The 19,247-nt window shown below is 34.1% G+C and overlaps 1 protein-coding gene across 2 annotated transcripts in view; it reads right to left on the reverse strand.

Moving 5' to 3' along the window:
- Nucleotides 1-3,407: 3,407 nt before the first annotated feature.
- Nucleotides 3,408-19,247, reverse strand: part of LOC114339317 (phenoloxidase-activating factor 1-like) — a 33,168-nt gene continuing 17,328 nt past the window's right edge. Inside the window, exons 5-6 of one of the 2 annotated variants that reach the window (XM_028289948.2) lie at nt 13,584-13,826; nt 3,408-3,668 (exon numbers count right to left, since the gene is read on the reverse strand). In XM_028289948.2, the coding sequence (XP_028145749.2) occupies nt 3,505-3,668; nt 13,584-13,826 (407 nt within the window). In that variant the 3' untranslated portion in view covers nt 3,408-3,504. The remainder of the gene's footprint in view (nt 3,669-13,583; nt 13,827-19,247) is intronic. The other variant, XM_050655730.1, reaches the window with a different exon arrangement.

Consider the following 19,247-nt stretch of genomic DNA (forward strand, 5'->3'; position numbering starts at 1 on the left):
CGGTTCGTAAAGTGACAATCGGTTAGAAACAGATTAAGGAAATTTGGAATCGGAGTCAGAATGACTGCTACTAATCCACTGTTAACAAGGGTACACCGTATGTCACGTTTAAGTTTTGCACCGGCACATGTCGATTGGAATATTAACGGCTGGACTAATATTCTTTTTACTGAGGGCCCAAGATGTGCACTTTGTGGATCCAACCGTGCAAAGTGTCTCTCGTATCCAAAAAGTGCAAATTTTGACTCATCAATAAAAATAATATTAGTCCAAACGTTAATATCCCAATCAACATGTTCTGATGCAAAACTTAAACGTGACATACGGAGTACCCTCGTTAACAGTGGAGCAGTAGCAGTCATTCTGACTCCGATTCCAAATTCCTTAATCTGTTTCTAACCGAATTGGCACTTTACGAACCGAACATTACGGGCCACGGGCTGTGGAAAGATCATTTTGCAGTTGTCTAGCTGTAACATGATGTGTACGCAAAGTCTGCTCTGCAGATGTAAATAACGTTTATCTGCTGGGTTTATGCACCTGGAAAGTCCTGGAACTGGTCTTTTTGTGTATCCTCAACTTTCTCTATACCTTCTTAAAGCTCGTGAAATGCTGGATTGGTAGATTCCCATAACTTCAGCAAGATCGGCCATCTTCAATTATACCTACAGTTTGGGCTGCTTGTTCGGACGTTATATTACTCATTTTTTGAAAGAACGCACCTCCTCATTAAAAACTCAAGCAGACATAGTGCACAGATCAAATTCTCGGACACAAATGTCCAAAATAAATATTCTGCTTTAACAACGTTTTGTTTCTTGTTTTTTTTTCGGCAAAAACACGCTTCCACTTGAAATGTTATGGGATTGTAGACACACAAAGAAGACGGTAGACGGGTATTATAACATTCTGCTAAAAATTATTTTTAAAAAGTTATTTTTAAATTTTTTTCCGTTTCAAAAATTATGGGATACTTTTTGTTATATTATGCGATATTTTATTCTCGTCTTATTAAGGCGCTTCAAGAAATATATCGCTTGTACTAGTTCTTCTTCTTCTTCTTCTTAGCCTTCTATCGTCCATGTTTGGACATAGGCCTCTCCCAATTCCTTCCATCGGTCTCTATCCTGAGCAACATATTTCCAATTTGTTCCGGCGACTCTTTTAATATCATCAACCCATCTCATCTGTGGTCTTCCTCTCGGTCGTTTACTTTGGTAAGGTCTCCAATGTTGTATACTTTTGTTGTTATGTCCTCGATTTTGTGTTTGATCTTACCTAGTCTTTCCTCTTTTTATCTGACAGTCTTATACCTAACATTGCTCTTTCCATTGCCCATTCTGTTGTGGCTAGTTTATTCATATTTGCCTTGGTTAGGGTCCAGATTTGACACCCATATGTCATGATAGGAAGGATGCACTGGTTGAACACTTTGGTCCTCAAATATTGAGGTATTTTGCGGTTCTTAAGTATCCAACCAAGTTTTTTAAATCCTGCCCATGCTAGTCTTGCTCTCCTATTAATTTCCGCACTTTGGTTTTCTTTGACTAGTTTCAGAATTTGGCCGAGGTAGATATATTCCTGGACTTTTTCTATCTCACTGCCATTTATAGTTATGCGTCTGGGGTCATCTGTGTTTGTCATTATTTTTGTTTTCTTCAAGTTTATTTTCAGGCCGACGTATTGGGAGCTGCCTGCGAGTTCCTCCATCATAATTTGCAGTTCCTCGAATGAGCTCGCTATAATCACAATGTCGTCAGCGAATCTGAGGTGGTTTAGCTTCTTGACATTAACGTTAATGCCATAGGTTGACCAATTTGTCGTTTTGAAGACGTCTTCTAGTGCTAGGTTGAAAGCTTTGGCGATATTACGTCTCCTTGTCTCACGCCTCTCTTATTAGGGATGGGATTTGTATTTTCGTCTAGTTGTACTATCATAGTTGCATTTTCATATATATTATGTATTAGTTGTCTATATTTTGAATCTATTCTACAATTATTAATAGCTTGTTCTATGGCCCACATCTCGATACTATTAAACGCCTTTTCATAGTCTACGAAGGCAAGAAATACGGGTAGTTGGTATTCATTTGCCTTCTCTATCAATGTTCTCATTGTCAGCAGATGGTCTGATGTACTATATCCTTTGCGGAAGCCAGCCTGTTCCACTGGTTGGTAATAATTGTCCATTTTGTAGGTCAACCAGTTGTTAGTAATTCTCATGAATAGTTTGTATACTTGACTGAGCAACGACATCGGTCGATAATTCTGTAGGTCACATTTGTCCCCTTTTTTGTGTAAAAGTATTACTAGACTTTCGTTCCAGTCTTTAGGTATCTTGCTATTATGGAGATATTTATCAAATAGCTGTTAGTATAGGGATTGTTACTGTTTTGCTTGTTTTCAAGAGCTCGGCAATTATACCGTCATGTCCTGGAGCTTTATTAATTTTTAGTTCTTTTAAAGCTCTTTCTATTTCGAATCCCTTTATATTTGGTAGTACTTCTGATCCCACGTTTTTTATTTTTCTTTTGACGTTCTCCTTTGTTGATTCATTAGGCTGGCTTTGCGAGCTGTACAAGCTTTTGTAGAAGTCTTCGACTATTTTTGTAATTTTATATTTGTCCTTCTCTTCCTTACTATTGGCGTCTTTAATTTTGATGATTTTTTGAACACCCAGTGCCGGTCTTAGACATTTTAAGCCTCTGTTGTTTTCAATGACTCGCTCTATTAAGTTCTCGTTCCATTTTTGTAAGTCGCGTTTTAGTTCTTTTCTAATTGTTTTATTAAGTTCTATGTATTCTTGAGTATGGCGTTTATTTTGCGTTAGTAGTTCTCGTCTTTCCGTCATTAGTTGTTTAGTTTCGTTGCTTATTTTGTCTTCTTTAGTACTTGTTTTCTTTGCGACCTTTAGTCCGGCTTCGAGAAGGTTCTTATTGATGTTTTTGTTAATTTCGTCAATTTCATCTTGATTATGTGAAGGATCATATTTGAACTTATCCGCTAAGACCTCTCGGAATTGCTCTTCATTTGTTTTACTTTAAAGGCATCTATTCGCGTTGTTTTTTTTAAATATTCTTTTTCTCTCTTCTTTCATGTTAATATTTATTTTTGCTCTAACTATACGATGGTCACTACCCGTTGTTACGTTGTTGATTGTTTTTACGCCTTCAAATATCGACTTTAAAAACAGTTGCGATTTTAAAACACTTCTAGTTGCAACTCTGCAGCCCGAAGTTCAAGGTTAAATTTCTCACCTTTAATACCATCTTTGGGTTATAAGATTTCATTCGACACCTCATTTGTTATTCTATCTGTTTTAATAACGAAGGAGTTGCGTTTAGAACATCTCTGGGACAGACATACATGGATAATTTAATGTTTTCACATTGTTTCAAAAAATCCAACAACAGTGAATAGCTTATATTTAGAGGAAATAAAATGAAAGAATGTAAATCAATTAAAAACAACTCAAATTGCTGTTATTTTGTACATTTTACAATCACTACTCCTTAACATGACTATGAATCCATGATAAGAATCTTGAAACTTTTGTATAGATTCCCGGCAAACCTGCCAGACAATCTGATACTCCACCTATGATGATGCCTTCTTGGTACCACTGCTTCCCATTATCGGTCAACCTAAGCAAAGGACCTCCACCATCACCTGTAAAGGAAAGAAGGATAAATTAAAAATAGTAGGTACATTTTAGTCCATTGAAATGTTACATTTAGGGTTGCATTTTTTAGAGGAGTCAATTTTATTTTTTTAATGTGTAGGGGGTTCAGTAGATTCTACTAATTCTGATGCTTCTGAAGCTTAAGTTTACGTTTTTGGGGTCGCCAGCCTTGTCCCCCGGCCGCCATCTTGGAAAAAGAGGTGCAAAGGGCTTTCGCACTGTATCTCCTAAACTAGTAAACCTACAGAAAATTTAATTTTACACACAATGTAGCAAATTAAATTTTCTACAATTCTATATTTATTACTTTTTATCGTCAAGTGATCAACAAAAAAGTTATAAACAAAAATAAGAGAAAATTTTGAAAGAAGCTTCCTTTTGGAGGTTGTACCTTTTTTTCGTTCATTTCACAGTAAAATAACATCGTAGCAATTTTGTAAAGCAGTAGGAGCAATTTCCACTATAAAGTTGTTTAATTTTATTTATTTATCTAGGTTTTACAGCGCTCCAAACTTGACCAGATTCTCGAATTCTCATATGATTCAATAAAATTGTGTTTTGACTAGGAAAGTTTTGGGGTAGTTCTGATTTCTTTCATTGTATATGGATTTTAGGCTGCTAAATTCAAATATGAGATTTGCGGACAAAATTTTTTGCCGGAAGATTGAAAAAATCGCGAAAAAAGCAAAAAATTTCAGCTTTTTTCCGCTTTTTTGCTCAAATCTCGAAAACTATTAACTTTTAGTAAATGGTCTGTTAACAGAAATTAAGGTACTTAACATTATCTACAAATATCACTATTTACTTTTTTTTTCAGACGAACCGTTCGATCTAAAGTGCAAGTTGAAAATTGCCAATTTTTAACGGTCTCGGCAAAACCCACTTTTTACTTTTACATTCCAAAACTTTATTTTTTATTAGAATGCTGTCATTTGATAAATTTTTCCTAGTTTTCTGTACAAATAATAAATGTTAGTTCATAGGTATGGTATTTCTCTTGTGACAGCTTTCATGAGTCCATTCCGTCCTAAGAGGCCGGAAATGTTTCTGCTTTTCCCTTAGAGCCACAGAAGATCAGGCACAGATGGAGTCACAATTTCAGTTGGTGTGAACATTTCCTTCGGATCTGTTATCTTAATTTCTAAAAAACCTTAAGGTTTTGTCCTTTTAAAATGAATTCTTTGAACAGCTCTCTGACTTCCATAAACCTCAGGCGCGGGTTTCTTTTTTATCCGAGGAATGGATTGCTTAGGAGCTACTGCATGTTTTGGTGCAATACAGGAAAAGCCACATATGACGTGAAAAGTGTGGTATTCGTTGATTTTATGTATGTTAAAATCAGTGTTATCGTACACCTACTGTGTAAAGCACGGCAGGTCAATTTTCTGCCGATCGCCTGAGAATGCTGACACTTTCAGGCGAACAGCTTCTGTGTAGGATGAACAAAACTCCAAAGAGGAAACTACATCAACCTATTTTCTTGAGCCCTACTTTTTGTAGAGAAAACGGCCAACCCTGCAAGGAATGGTGAGACCAACTATCTGGGCCTTACTGCCGCTACAAGACTTTGAGCAAGCGCGTTGCTTATCTGGAAGTGTCAGCAATCGCAAGTGATCCGCAGAAAATTGACCAGCCGTGATTTACACAACAGGTGTACGAAAACGCTGATTTTAACCCTTTCTATGCCAGGCCTCAATTTGCATGTTGGTTCCTCAATCCCAAAGTCCCGGTATTTTCTGTTGCTACAAACGCTTTACCTTCTAGCAGCTACCTATAAGCGTTGCCACCAGTGCTACAATCTAGCATACATCTAAAATATGTGAACAAATATATACGGCAATGGCTCCGCATGACCTGTCTTAGGTGCCAACATTTTGAGGCTTTGGGAACAATAATCTAACATTTTCGGACATATTTCTACGGCATTGGGACACCAATGCGTCTAAAATTTTATAAGCAACGCATATTTTCGGCTTTGGTAAATTGAGACCATAACACCTTGAACGTATATATACGGCGGCTGGGAATACAGACCCACTTTTTCAAAAATATATATATGCAGCGTTGGGACAGAAAGGGTTAACGTACATACAATCGACGGATACCACACTTTTTACGTCATGGGTGGCATTTCTTGTATTGCACCAAAACATGCAATAGCTCCTAACCAATCCATTCCTCGGCTAAAAACTAAATCCGCACCTGAGGTTTATGGAAGTCATCAGCGAGCTGTTTAACTAATACATTTTGAAAGGACAAAACCTCAAGGGTTATCAGAAATCAAGATCCGAAGGGAATGTTCACACCAACCAAAACTGTGACTCCATCTGTGGCTCTAAAGGGAAAAGCAGAGACATTCTCGGTATTTTAGGATGGAATGGATTCATAGAAGCTGTGAGAAGAGACCTACCATATTCATATTATGAACTAACATCTATTATTTGTACAGAAAACTAGGAGAAATTTATCAAATGACAGCATTGTAATAAAAAATAAAGTTTTGGAATGTAAAAAGTGGGTTTTTTCGAGACCGTTAAAAATTGGCAATTTTCAACTTGCACTTTAGACCAAACGGTTCGTCTGAAAAAAAAAGTAAATAGTGATATTTGTAGATAATTTAAAGTACTTTAATTTCTGTTTACAGAGCATTTGGTAAAAGTTAATAGTTTTCGAGATTTGAGCAAACAAGCGGAAAAAGCTTAGATTTTTCGATTTTCTCGCGATTTTTTCAATGTTCCGGCAAGAAATTTTGTCCGCAAACCTTATAATTGGATTCAGCAGCCCAAAATCCATATATAATGAAAGAAATCAGAACTACCCCAAAACTTTCCCAATAGGGAGCTCGTAGAGTACAAATTCACTGAATCAATTGGAATACAATAAAAACAAAACCTTAGGCCTACTTTTCTATCTACATATTTATTTATTATGATTTTACCATTCCTATGCTATTATTAAGCTATTTTTGACCCTTTTCACCGCGACCTATAAGGGAGAGTCTGGAGAAGCGTTTTTTGTGTGGTATCTTCAACAAGCCTAATCCACGGACAATTTCTAGACAAAATAATATTATTTATTATTATATGTTGAAAAAGATCTATCGTAGTTATTATCTTTTCATTTTTTTCTATGGTCCAGGCTGCGAGTTAAGGTCTGAATCAGTATCCGAGGTGAATTTTTGTGGTATAATGAGAGTTAGAGTTTGTGTCACTGTCGGTAATTCATCTTCCAATTCATGTTCTTCAATAATTAATGTTGATATGTCCACGATGTTGTTGAAACTTTTACCACCACAATGGAGGCACACTGCTGAACATTTGATGTCTGCTTTTCGGCAACCCCACATGCACTTCCAGTTTCCATTGCATCTGAAAAATATGAATATAATAAGCTCGGGGTCACTGGCGGTTTGGAAGTTTGGATTGATATCCACAATTTTCAATGTTTTTTCCAGCCCCAATCTTCTGGATGACAATGTTTACCGAGCCATGACTAAATCTGGTGATACACTCGGACTCTGTGGAAACGGGCTGCATCTTGTTTTGGAGGAAGTGAGAAAATATTAAATGCATTTTTTGTCACTGTTTTAGCGAATCGTTTGTATCTCAGAGTTTCCAGAGAATGGTCTTTATTTCCGCCATATAAAGAGACGAAAAACGTTCGCCGATAACAGTGAGTAAAGATGGCTCGACTTTCCATCTGTCAAATAATTTTCTCCAAAGGTTTCTTACAAATAAAATAACCACCACTCATGATGCGTGCTTAAAAAAACACAAATTTGCTTATTTAATCACAAAAATACAGTTGAGTCCGCGAGTCTTTACCCGTGCGTCATCATTTAAAGCATACGAAATAAGTCGGAAATCTATTTCACGCAACAACAACTGACAGAAAGTGGCTACTGTTCCGATTACGGGTGTTATTATAAAAATTTACGTTATCAAATATATAGAATGTCAAATGTAAGTTTTGCTTCAAAATTTTTGTGCAAAATTACAGCTACATTTGAAGTAGCTTAATAAATTCTTTTATTATTATTGATTAATAAATAAACAATTTATAAAAAAAATTCAATAACATATTTTATTTTTGTTATTTTATTCACTTTGACGGAAATCTAAACACAATCATTTCTTTACTGTGTGAATGACGTTAGCTTTGAATGTTTTAAATATTAATTGCCAAAATATAATTATTTACCTTAAAATTTCAAAGCCCAATATAAAATTAGTTGTGAAAACAACTGTTTGTGTAATATAAAGTAACTTCAAAACGCAAAAATTCGACAAATAATTCAACTGACTGACAGCGACAAAAGTAAACAAAGCAGTAACGTCAAACAAATTGTGCTTAAAATATGAAAACATACCGAATCGTCTTTTTTGTACCTATCTCTTTTCAATGCACTGAGTCTAGATGGTTCATAAAAATAACATGTGTTTTTACCTAATAACAAACGGCAGCTGGTTTATCATGAGTTTCATGCGTGGAAGAGAATGATGCTAGATAAAAAGTATGTGTTTTATCTCGCCAGGTATTAATGACGCACGGGTAAAGACTCGCGGACTCAACTGTATAAATTTTACCCACAAGACTCCCAATAGTATTATTAGTCTAGGGCCCATCTGTTTTGAGATGGACGTTGAGAGGTGACTCAAATTTTCTTGCAGAAATTGCTTAAAAATAACTCAAATAATAATATTTGAGTTATCCTCCCTCTCAAAAAGGTCCGGAACATTGTTTAAATAATTAAAATGTCAAAAAATGAAGGAAAAATTCGACTTTTTTCTTCGTTTTTTGATTATAACTTTAAAAGTATTCATTTCCCAGAAAAGATGTACTTACATAAAAGTTGTGTAATTAAATTTTCTACAATATAAAATTAGTTAAAAGTTGAAAAAATAATCACCCTTGTTGCAAAATAGCAATAATTGCGAAAAAAAACATACAAAAACAAGTATTCGCATTTTACGTTTACGTTTTTCAACCATTTATACTAGACTTATGACCTTCATATTTCACCCAGAAAAACTTTATAATACAGTAAAACAATACTGTAAATTTTATTAAGATCAGTTCAATAGATTTTGCAAAATAAATTTTGCAATCCAGCTTTCGCAAAAACAATTCATTTTTTCAAAATGTTACAGGACTGAAAATAAAGTAGATAGCAAGTTGAAATTTTTTTTACGTATAGAAATGTGCTATACCTTTCATTTGCAATTTGCAAAATTAAAATCGATTAACTACCGCGGCGGCAGGAATTTTTTTAAATAAACATTAATTATTGGTACTACGCGCAGGACAGCGGTGTTCGATTCACATGAAGTTGATTTCCACCAAAATTTCTTCCAATCTTCATCTAATATATTATTTTCTTACTCTATATTTGGTTGTATTTTAATATTTTAATTCCACGAAAATCAAACTAATTTTATTATTGTCTGTGAAATATTGTTTAAACAATTGGATATGTTTAAAAATAATAAACTTTTATTCTCAAGTTAAAATATATGAACAAAGAAAGTTTTTGCTAAAAAAAGTGTTATTTCAAAAGATAGAGTATGTGTTTTTATTTTGCAATAAACAAATTTATTTATTTATATCGAAATGTAATAAAAATTAAAATGTATCAATAATTATCAAAGGTCATTGGAATGCCCAATCAGAGCAAACTATCCGGTGTCCTGCGCGCAACACCAATAATTAATGTTTATTTAAAAAAATTCCTGACGCCGTGGTGGTTAATCTATTTTAGTTTTGCAAATTGTAAATCAAAGGTACAGTACACTACTATAAGCAAAAAAAATTTCAACTTGCTATCTGCTTTATTTTCAGTCCTGTAACAGTTCGAAAAAATGAATTTTTTTTTTGCGAATGCTGGATTGCAAAATTTATTTTGCAAAATCTATTGAACCGATCTTAATGAAATTTACAGTATTGTTTAACTGTATCATATAGTTTTTCTGGGTGAAACTTGAAGGTCCTAAGTTTAGCATAAATGGTTGAAAAACGTAAAATGCGAATACTTGTTTTTGTATAGTTTTTTCCCAATTATTGCTATTTTCCAACAAGGGTGACTATTTTTTAAATTTTCAACCAACTCTATATTGTAGGAAATTTAATTATACAACTTTTATGTCAATACAACTTTTCTCGGAAATGAATACTCTTAAAGTTATAATCAAAAAACAAAGAAAAAATCGAATTTTTCCTTTATTTTTTGACATTTTGATTATTTAAACAATGTTCCGAACCTTTTTGAGAGGGAGGATAACTCAAATATTATTATTTGAGTTATTTTCAAGCAATTTCTGCAAAAAAATTTGAGTCACCTCTCAACGTCCAAATGTACTAATATTTTTACAGATGCGCCCTGGTCGATATCTATAAAACTCAAAATACTTTTCACAATTTTTAATACGATTGCACGTGGCCAAATAGGTAGCACAACTGTAAGAATTAGTAAATTAATTAGAGGGGAACGTACTGTTGTGCCATCTAGGATAAATTATAATAAAAAAAGTAATAGCAGGCAGATATTCAGTCCCGTACGGAAGAAGAATGACGTACCTGCAAATTTTGTCATTTCCTGTTTATTGCGTAATTTACTTCTAAAATACTATGTACAGATGATACAAAAACGACCGAACTCTAAAAATTTGCTGAGCCACTGTAAGTTAGTTGCGTCGTTACTGAAATACGCGCTATGTTAGACCTTGTTTCAGATGCATAATTATGCAACTGTAGATAGGGTTGAAATTGGTTAAGAATTTTGCATTTTGCGGTTTGGTTCAATTCTTCTTCTGGACCGGCGAACTTGTCCTCAAACAACTTCTTGGGGCTTTTTTATATATGCTTATGGTTATAAGTTTTATAGTGGAGGGAAAGGTCAAAAATAGATTAATAATAGCATAGGAATGTTAAAATTATAATAAATTATATGAATAAAAGAATTTATGGATATAAAAGTGAGCCTAACGTTTTGTTTTTATTGTATCCCTATGAGCATTGGGGAATCCGGTCAAGTTTGGAGTGCTGTAAAACCTAGATAAATAAATAGAATTAAACAACTTTATAGTGGATATTGTTCGCTGAAAAACCCTTTACAAAATTTGCTAAAATGTTATTTTATTGTAAAATAAACTGAAACATAACTTTTCTTCAAAAAAGGACTTTCAAAAGGAAACTTGTTAAAAATTTTTTACTTGTTTTTGCTTATATCTTTTTTGTTGGTCACTTGACGATAAAAAGTGATAGAAACAAAATTGTAGAACATTTAATTTGATACATTTGATGTTTAATTAGATTTTCCGTAGGGTTGATATTTTACGAGATATATCGCGAAACCCCTTTGCACCCCTTTTGCAAGATGACGGCCGGGGGACAAGGGAGCGACCCCAAAACTTGAACTTAAGCTTCTACTGATCCCCCATATACATTAAAAAAATAAAATTGACTCCTCTAACAAATGCAAGCTATGGCCTAAAAAATGTAACATTTCAATGTACTATTTGATTTTTTCAGCATACGTTTTCTCATGTAAAGTAAAAAATATATAGGGTGAGGCAGATAAAGGGCCTATTAGAAATATTTCGAGAACTAAAGGTAACTGAATTATGAAAATTGGAATAATGGGGTTTTGAAGACTGATCTATTTAATGAAAATATTTTCATCTACTTGTTACTTCCGGTTATACTGGAAGTTGCTTATAACTTCGTTTTTTTAAATGGGACACCCTGTATATTTTGACATTTTTGGATTCTCCTCGATTTCTTCTTTCTTAAAATATAATGTTTTGTAACATTGTACAGGGTAGGTTAAAAGATAATTACGTTTTATTATTAATTTCGTAGCAATATTCGCACCCTGTAGGATTGTAGTAGTTTGACATAGTAAACTCTATTTATGTTCAAATGATTTTCAATATAGTCTACTATTGTTAGCAATTATTAGTATAGCTAAATTTTTAATTTTAGTATACAGGGTGGGTCTAAACTCGGAATGAGTATTTTCTGAGTTTTCTTAAATGGAACACCCTATATTTTAGTATTGTAGTGAAATGATATTTCAAGGTACTTTTTTATTTCTTAAGCATTCCCTATACCTAACTGCTTTAATTTGTGCTTAATTGTTAATCGCACCAACAATCTTAACTTCGATGGTATTTTGACAGTTCAACCATTATTGGCAATTTTAAGTATCAGTCTAGATTAACATGTATTTATTTCCAAAAATTATTTGTGATTGAATATTTTCACGGCCAACCTAATACAATTTCACATATTTTGTGTTGCAATTAATGTTTTGCTTGAATCACCAATAACTCACAAATTAAATCAGTTAGGTATAGGGAGTGCTTAAGTAATTAAAATGTACCATAAAACAACATTTCATTACAATACTAAAATACAGGGTGTTCCATTTAACAAAACTCAGAAAATACTCATTCCGTGTTTCGACCAACCCTGTACACTAAAACGAAAAATTTAGCTATACTAATAATTGCTAACAATAGAAGACTATATTAAAAATTATTTGAAGATAAATAGAGTTTATTATGTCAAACTACTACAAGCCTACAGGGTGTGAATTTTGCTACGAAATTAATAAGAAAACGTAATTATCTTTTATCCTACCCTGTATAATATTACAAAACCTTATATTTAAAGAAAGAAGAAATCGAGGAGAATCCAAAAATGTAAAAATATACAGGGTGTCCCATTTAAAAAAACGAAGTTACAATCAACTTCCGGTATAAACGGAAGTAGCAAAGAGACCAAAATATTTTCATTAAATAGCTCACACCTCAAAACCCCTGTATAACAATTTTAATGATTTTCTTAACTTTAGTTCTCGAGATATTTCTAATAGGCCCTTTATCTGCCTCACCCTGTATACATATAGTGCAGTCAGTGAGGGTATTTGGCTCCGAATTCCATCTTACTGCATGGATTTAATGAAATTTTGGGAATAGCCTCTAATTATCTGCTAATTCAAAGTATACCCTATGCCAATGTGCGCTTTTATCTTAGGGGTGGTTCCCACTCCTTTTTGGGGATGGAAAATTTTTTGGTCAAAATAACTATGGAAGTAGCTAGAGAACCTAATTCTAAGCAAAAACTGTTCTAAAATCTTTTTTAAAACAATAGTTGAGATATTCGTGGTTGAAAATTTGCCATTTTAAGTAAAAGGTGTCACCATTTTGGTGACAATACAAAAACAGATATTGTAGGTGATAAGAGATTTTTTTATTGCATGCTCAAATCGGTGTGTTTAACTTAAAAAATCAGAAAAAGAGTAGATTTTAGGGGTATAATGTTACTACTACTTTTGTAGTGTTTGCAAAGATCTTTAAAACGAGCACTGTAAAATGTCTATTACATTCAAGCTAAGCGAGGTATAGGTGATATGGTGCAAAAAAATTGATGACTAATGTATTTTAAGGAAAAATGAGAAGTATATTTAATCCCTTATCTACCAGAATTTCTATTTCCTTGGGTCTTTCATTTCTGGATTAATGTTACAGCTTGATTATCTGGTATTCTCTCTAAGTGACATCAAAGGTTGACTCTTAGATATTAAGTAGTTAGTAAGATAAGATAGATAAAAAATTACTCATTGGTCAATGACCAATTGTAGCACTTAGCACTTGATTGTAGCACTTAGCAAATAATAAAAGAAAAAATAAGTTTTCATTCGATATCTCACTTGTCTTTTTTTGGTCTAATGACGGAGAGTTATGCCTCTTCGGTCAAAAACTTTTCTAACTATGGCATCCTCCTCTCGTCTGATTACATGACCTATTCATCTAAGGCGTGCTATCACTAAAAACAAAACCCAAAAAAAAGGATAGAATCTAAACAATCAACCCATAATTATCTCAAAATATTGGCTTTACCATCACAAGTGTCTCTTCCCTGTTCACCTCCAGCGCATATTTGGGAGTCGCTAAGAATAATTATTAATAATTTTTTTATATACTGCTCTGTACAATACTGGTTTGTACGTAAAGGTACATCAACTTTGAGTTTGACTTGGGAACATTCGCCATTTTCTGTTTTACCCCAGCCAACTGTTGTAAGTCGATCGTTAATTTTTGATTCTTCGTATGGCTCAGCGAGACATATAGGTCTAATATAGGCTAGAAATAAAAATAGAAAGTGATTTTAATTATTGTAAACACTATTTTTAATATACGTATAATAGGCGGGTGCATTTAGGACAAAATAAATCGATTTTTAAATAAAGCACCTAGAGACTTGCAGTTTTTACTTTATCGTACTGCATACGTAGTATAGTATAATAGTATGTATACGTAGTATAGTATAATAATATAGATAAAGTTTTAGGATCGTGCACAAAACAGTTTTTCAGATTTCACTTTTTTTCGACGTTTTGAGTCTCCCTGAGTCTAAAAGGCAAATAAAAAAACATGTCGGAAGTATGTACGTACGTATGTACGTACGTATGTCGCCACCGCCCGCGAAAACTACCGGACCGATTTCGATGAAATTCAGTATGAGTAAGTTTAAGAGAATTTTGTCGAGAAACTAAGCTTTTAAAAAAAACCTCTCAAAGGAGGCCGAAGTAGGGGGGTTATTTAGGGCCCATTTTTGCAAATTTTGACCGAAACGAATGAAATTTAACTCAAAGTTAGCTCATCGATAGGTAAAGAGAAATACGAGATTTGACATTTCCAAATTCAAAATGGCGGCCAACATGGCTGACCGCCCATCCGACACATTTCCCTACCTATCTAAAAACTTGTTTAAGATAAGTTTAATTTGAAAAAGTCGTTATATAGTCTAGAGATGGGGCTATAAGAAAAATATTATCGTTTTTCAAAAAAAGTTATGGGTTGGCTATATTTAAGGGGTCAAAATTTGACATAACTTTGAACTAGATTTTCCCAAAAATGGCTCCAAGGAATTTGTTTCTGTTTTGATATATTTTTGATATCCTATCGGTAAATTGAATGGCATTAATCAGATTTCTTAACTCCCCATAAGAGGGGAGTTATGAATTTTCTATAAAAAAATATTCGAGTGCCCGCAACTTCCTTTGTAATAGAAACTAAAATTTGAAATTTTGCAGACATATATGGTACTTTATTCTCTATTATCACAGTAAATTTTACCCAAAATGTGGCTTCCGGTTGAACCGGAAATGAAAAAAAATCTAAATTTTTTCAGTATATGTGTATATTTTTACACATTTTGAAATAATGAAAAATTACCTTTCCAATGACAAACAACTCGTTGCTGGAAAGTTTAAAAACTCGAAAAGTTACAGTAAATATAAATTTTGCTATATTCTTGTGTGTGTCCTCTCTCACGTGATCATAGCAGAGCATTATTATAGGGCAGTCAGTGAGGGTATTTGGCTCCGCTCCGAATTTCATCCTACTACATCGATGTACTTGATATTTTCACAGTAAGTAGGGAATAGCTCAAGAAACAAAATCTACCCTATATACTATGGGGCTTTTATCTTGGGGCGGTTCCCCCCTTTAAGGGGGGTGGAAAAGTTGTTGGTCAAAATAAACACGGAAGTAACTAGAGAACCTATTTCTTTGCAAAAACTGGTCTATGCTTTTTTTTGAGAACTCAATACTTTTTGAGTTATGCGCAGTTGAAAATTGGCCATTTTCATTGAAAAATGACACCTTTTCGGACGGTTTTTTGTGAATACCTTAAAAACTATGCATCGAACTACAAACACTATATAAAACATTTTTTAGATTATAAATAACACAGAGATTCGTTCCTTCGTAAATGTTCTATTTATAATACAAAAAGAGATATGGTAGGTGAAAAGAGTTTGTTTTTTGGTGTATGCTCAAATTGGTGTATTCAGCTTGAAATAACAGAGGAACGGTAGGTTTTAAGTGTATAAAATGCCACCAACGCCTTTTGTAGTGTTTCAAAAGGCCTTTAAAACGAGTACCATTAAATGCCGGTTACATTCAAACTAAGCGAGATATGGTGCCAAAAAAATAAATGACTAATTTACTTTAAGGAAAAATGAAAAGTAGATACATTTAACCCCTCATCCACCAGAATTTAAATGTATTGTTTTTCTTCTGCAATACCTTTTAATGTGTTATTTCTACTTTCAAAAGTTGAACGGGTTTGAAATGAATGGTTTTTGTAAAAAATGTGATCAAATTAATTATAGAATGCATTTTTAAATTTTTTTAAAAATCTTCCTTTTTCTCCGTGTAATTCGAAAATAAAAATGTTCCACCCCGGAGAAGTGGTGGGAACCGCCCCCATGATAAAAGCGCCATAGTATATAGGATAGACTTTGAATCAGGAAATTGGGCAACTCCCAAAATTTCATTAAAATCCATGCAGTAGGATAGAATTCGGAGGTAATATCTTGTTCTTAATCTCGCGCATTGACTGGCGTAATAGAAATAAAATGAAATACAAATATTGTAAACAATTAATTTCTCAGAAAAATGAACTAATTTGAAATGAAAATATGACTATAATGATTTATGCAATAATCTATACATCTATAGTGTGTCCCCGAAATATGGCATCGAACATTTTCTCAAATGCAGGAATTAATGATGCGTACCATAAAATATTTTCAAGTATACAAGGTGTTTCTAAAATATCAAAATAACGAGTAACTTTGCTATTTTTATAGAATGCCAGTATCTAGTACGATAGCGATAATAGATCGGTACGATAAAGTTCTCGGGCAGCCCTTCCGTCCAGTGTTTTTGCTTTGTACTCAGGATGACATCAGGTAAAATATTTACTATCCAAAAATGGGTGAAAATGCATAATTGCACTTTAAAGTGCATAAAATGCATCCAAAGTGCATAAACATGTCAAAAACAGTATACTAAGGATCAAGTATTGTTGTTCGGGGGAATTTGGGGTCACTGAACACGAATACGCCATCAGAACCGACCCTCCGAATCACCTGGTGCCCAAGGTCACTGCAAGGAACGTCATCTTCTGGAGTTTCGAGGGTTTTTGGCATTAAATTGATGCAAATGGATTACTCGGGGGTATTGTGAACACGCAATCAGAACCGACCTCTAAAGCACCTGGTGCGCAGATGCAATGCATGGGACGTCATCTTCTGGAGTTTAGAGGGTTTTCGGCATTTAATTGATGCAAATGGCTTACTGAAGGGCTTTTGATGTCGCTTAACACGGACACGCAATCAGAACCGACCTTCGGAGCACCTGGTGCCCAGGGTTATTTCAAGGTTTTTGACATTTAATTCATGCAAATGGATTACTAAAAGGTAATGTTTTAAGGTCGTTAACATGAATATGCCATCAGAACCGGCGCCCCGGTGTACATGGTGCCGGGGTTACTGCACGGGACGTCATCTTCTGGAGTTTCTGGAGTTTGATTTGGTACTACTTTGATGAAAACGGATTACTCAAAGGTTTTTGGGGGTGCTGAACACGAATGCCCTATCAGAACATACATCGGAGTACATGGTCCCGATGGCACGTCATCTTATGGAGATTCGAGAATTTTCGGTACTAAATTATTGCAAACGGATTACTTATGGGTTTTTGGGGTTTCTGAACGCCAATAAGCCATCAAATTCGACCCACGGAGCACCTGGTGCCTTCTGGAATTTCAAAAGTTTTCGGCATTATATTGATGCAGACGGATTACACATGGATTTTTGAGGTTGTTGAACACAAATACGCCATCAGAACAGACACTGGGGCACCTGGTGCCTAAAGCACGCTATCTTCTGGAATTTCAAGAGTTTTCGGTACTAAATTGATGCAAAAGGCTTACTCTTGTATTTTTGGGGTTGCTGAACATGAATTAGCCATAAGAATCGACCCGCCGATACACCTGGTGCCAGGATCACTGCAAGGGGCGTCATTTTCTGGAGTTTCTATAGTTTGGTTTTCGGTACTACATTGATGCAAACGGATTACTCAAAGGTTTTTGGGGTTGCTGGACACGAATACCCCATCAGAAGGGACACCGGAGTACATGGTGCCGAAGGCACCTCATCTTATAGAGTTTCGAGAATTTTCCGTAATAAATTAATGCAAACCGTAATGCTCATTGGTTTTTGGGGTTGCTGAACGCGAATACGCCATCAAATCCGACCCACGGAGCACCGGGTGCTTTCTAAAATTTCGAAATTTTTTGGCATTAAATTGATGCAGATGCAATACACATCGGTTTTGGGGTTTTTTTTATCACAAATACGCCATCAGAACAGACACCAAGGCACCTGGTGCCTGAGGCACGTCATCTTCTTGAGTTTCAATAGTTTTCGGTACTAAATTGATGCAAACAAATTACTCTTGTATTTTTGGGGTTGCTGAACACGTTGCTTAGATGAAACACTCTGGAGTATTTAGTGACCACTATGAATAACACTATCAAAATAGAATATAGGTAATCAATCCAAAAAAAACGAAGGAAAAACATTTATGACCCTTGTTGCAAAATAGCAATAATTGCGAAAAAACCATAAAAAAACAAGTAGGTATTCGCATTTTACGTTTTTCAACCATTGATGCTAAAAGAGTCTTTATATTTTACCCAGAAAATCTGTATGATAGAATAAAACAATACTGTATATTTCATTAAGATCGGTTTAATAGATTTTGCAAAATAAATTTTGCACTCCAGCTTTCGCAAAAAAATTCATTTTTTCAAAATGTTGCAGGACTGAAAATAAAGCAGATAGTAAGTTGAAATTGTTTATACATATGAACCTTTCATTTGCAATTCGGAAAATTAAAATCGGTTAACTACCACGGCGTCAGGATTTTTTTTAAATAAACAATAATGTTTGGTGCTACGCGCAGGACAGCGGTGTTCGATTCACACAAGTTGATTTCCACCAAAATTTCTTCCTATCTTCATCTAATATATTATTTTCTTACTCTATAGTTTGTTGTATTTTAATATTTTAATTCCACAAAAATCAAACTGATTTGATTATGGTTTGTGAAATAGTGTTTAAACAATTGCATATGTTTAAAAATAATAAACTTTTATTCTCCAAGTTAAAATATATGCACAAAGCAAGCTTTGGTTTAAAATACTATTATTACAAAAGACAGAGTATGTTTTTATTTTTCAATAAACCCATTTATTTATTTATTTCGTAATGTACAAAAAATTAAAATTTATCAATCATTATCAAAGGTCATTGGAATGCCCAATCAGAGCAAACGTATCCGCTGTCCTGCGAGTATCACCAACAATTATTAATGTTTATTTAAAAAAATTCCTGACGTCGCGGTAGTTAACCGATTTTAATTTTGCAAATTTGAAATGTAAGGTACAGTATTCTTCTACAGGGTTTTTGGTAAAGAATGGGCCATAGCTAAACCTAAGATTCCTGAGGTTAAAATAGGTCGATTTAAGCTAACTTACCTTAGTACAAAAGTTGATAATAACCGAAATACAGGGTGTCAAAGTGAAACTTTTATTTTATTTATTTTTGAACATTTCCTGACAGGCATGGGACAACAACACGAAATTTGGTAAATGGTGCTGGTACTGTACATCCTACTAAATTATGTTAAGCAAACGTTTCTGGCTAC

This window comes from Diabrotica virgifera, chromosome 7, assembly GCF_917563875.1.
Source record: "Diabrotica virgifera virgifera chromosome 7, PGI_DIABVI_V3a".
NCBI lineage: Eukaryota > Metazoa > Arthropoda > Insecta > Coleoptera > Chrysomelidae > Diabrotica > Diabrotica virgifera.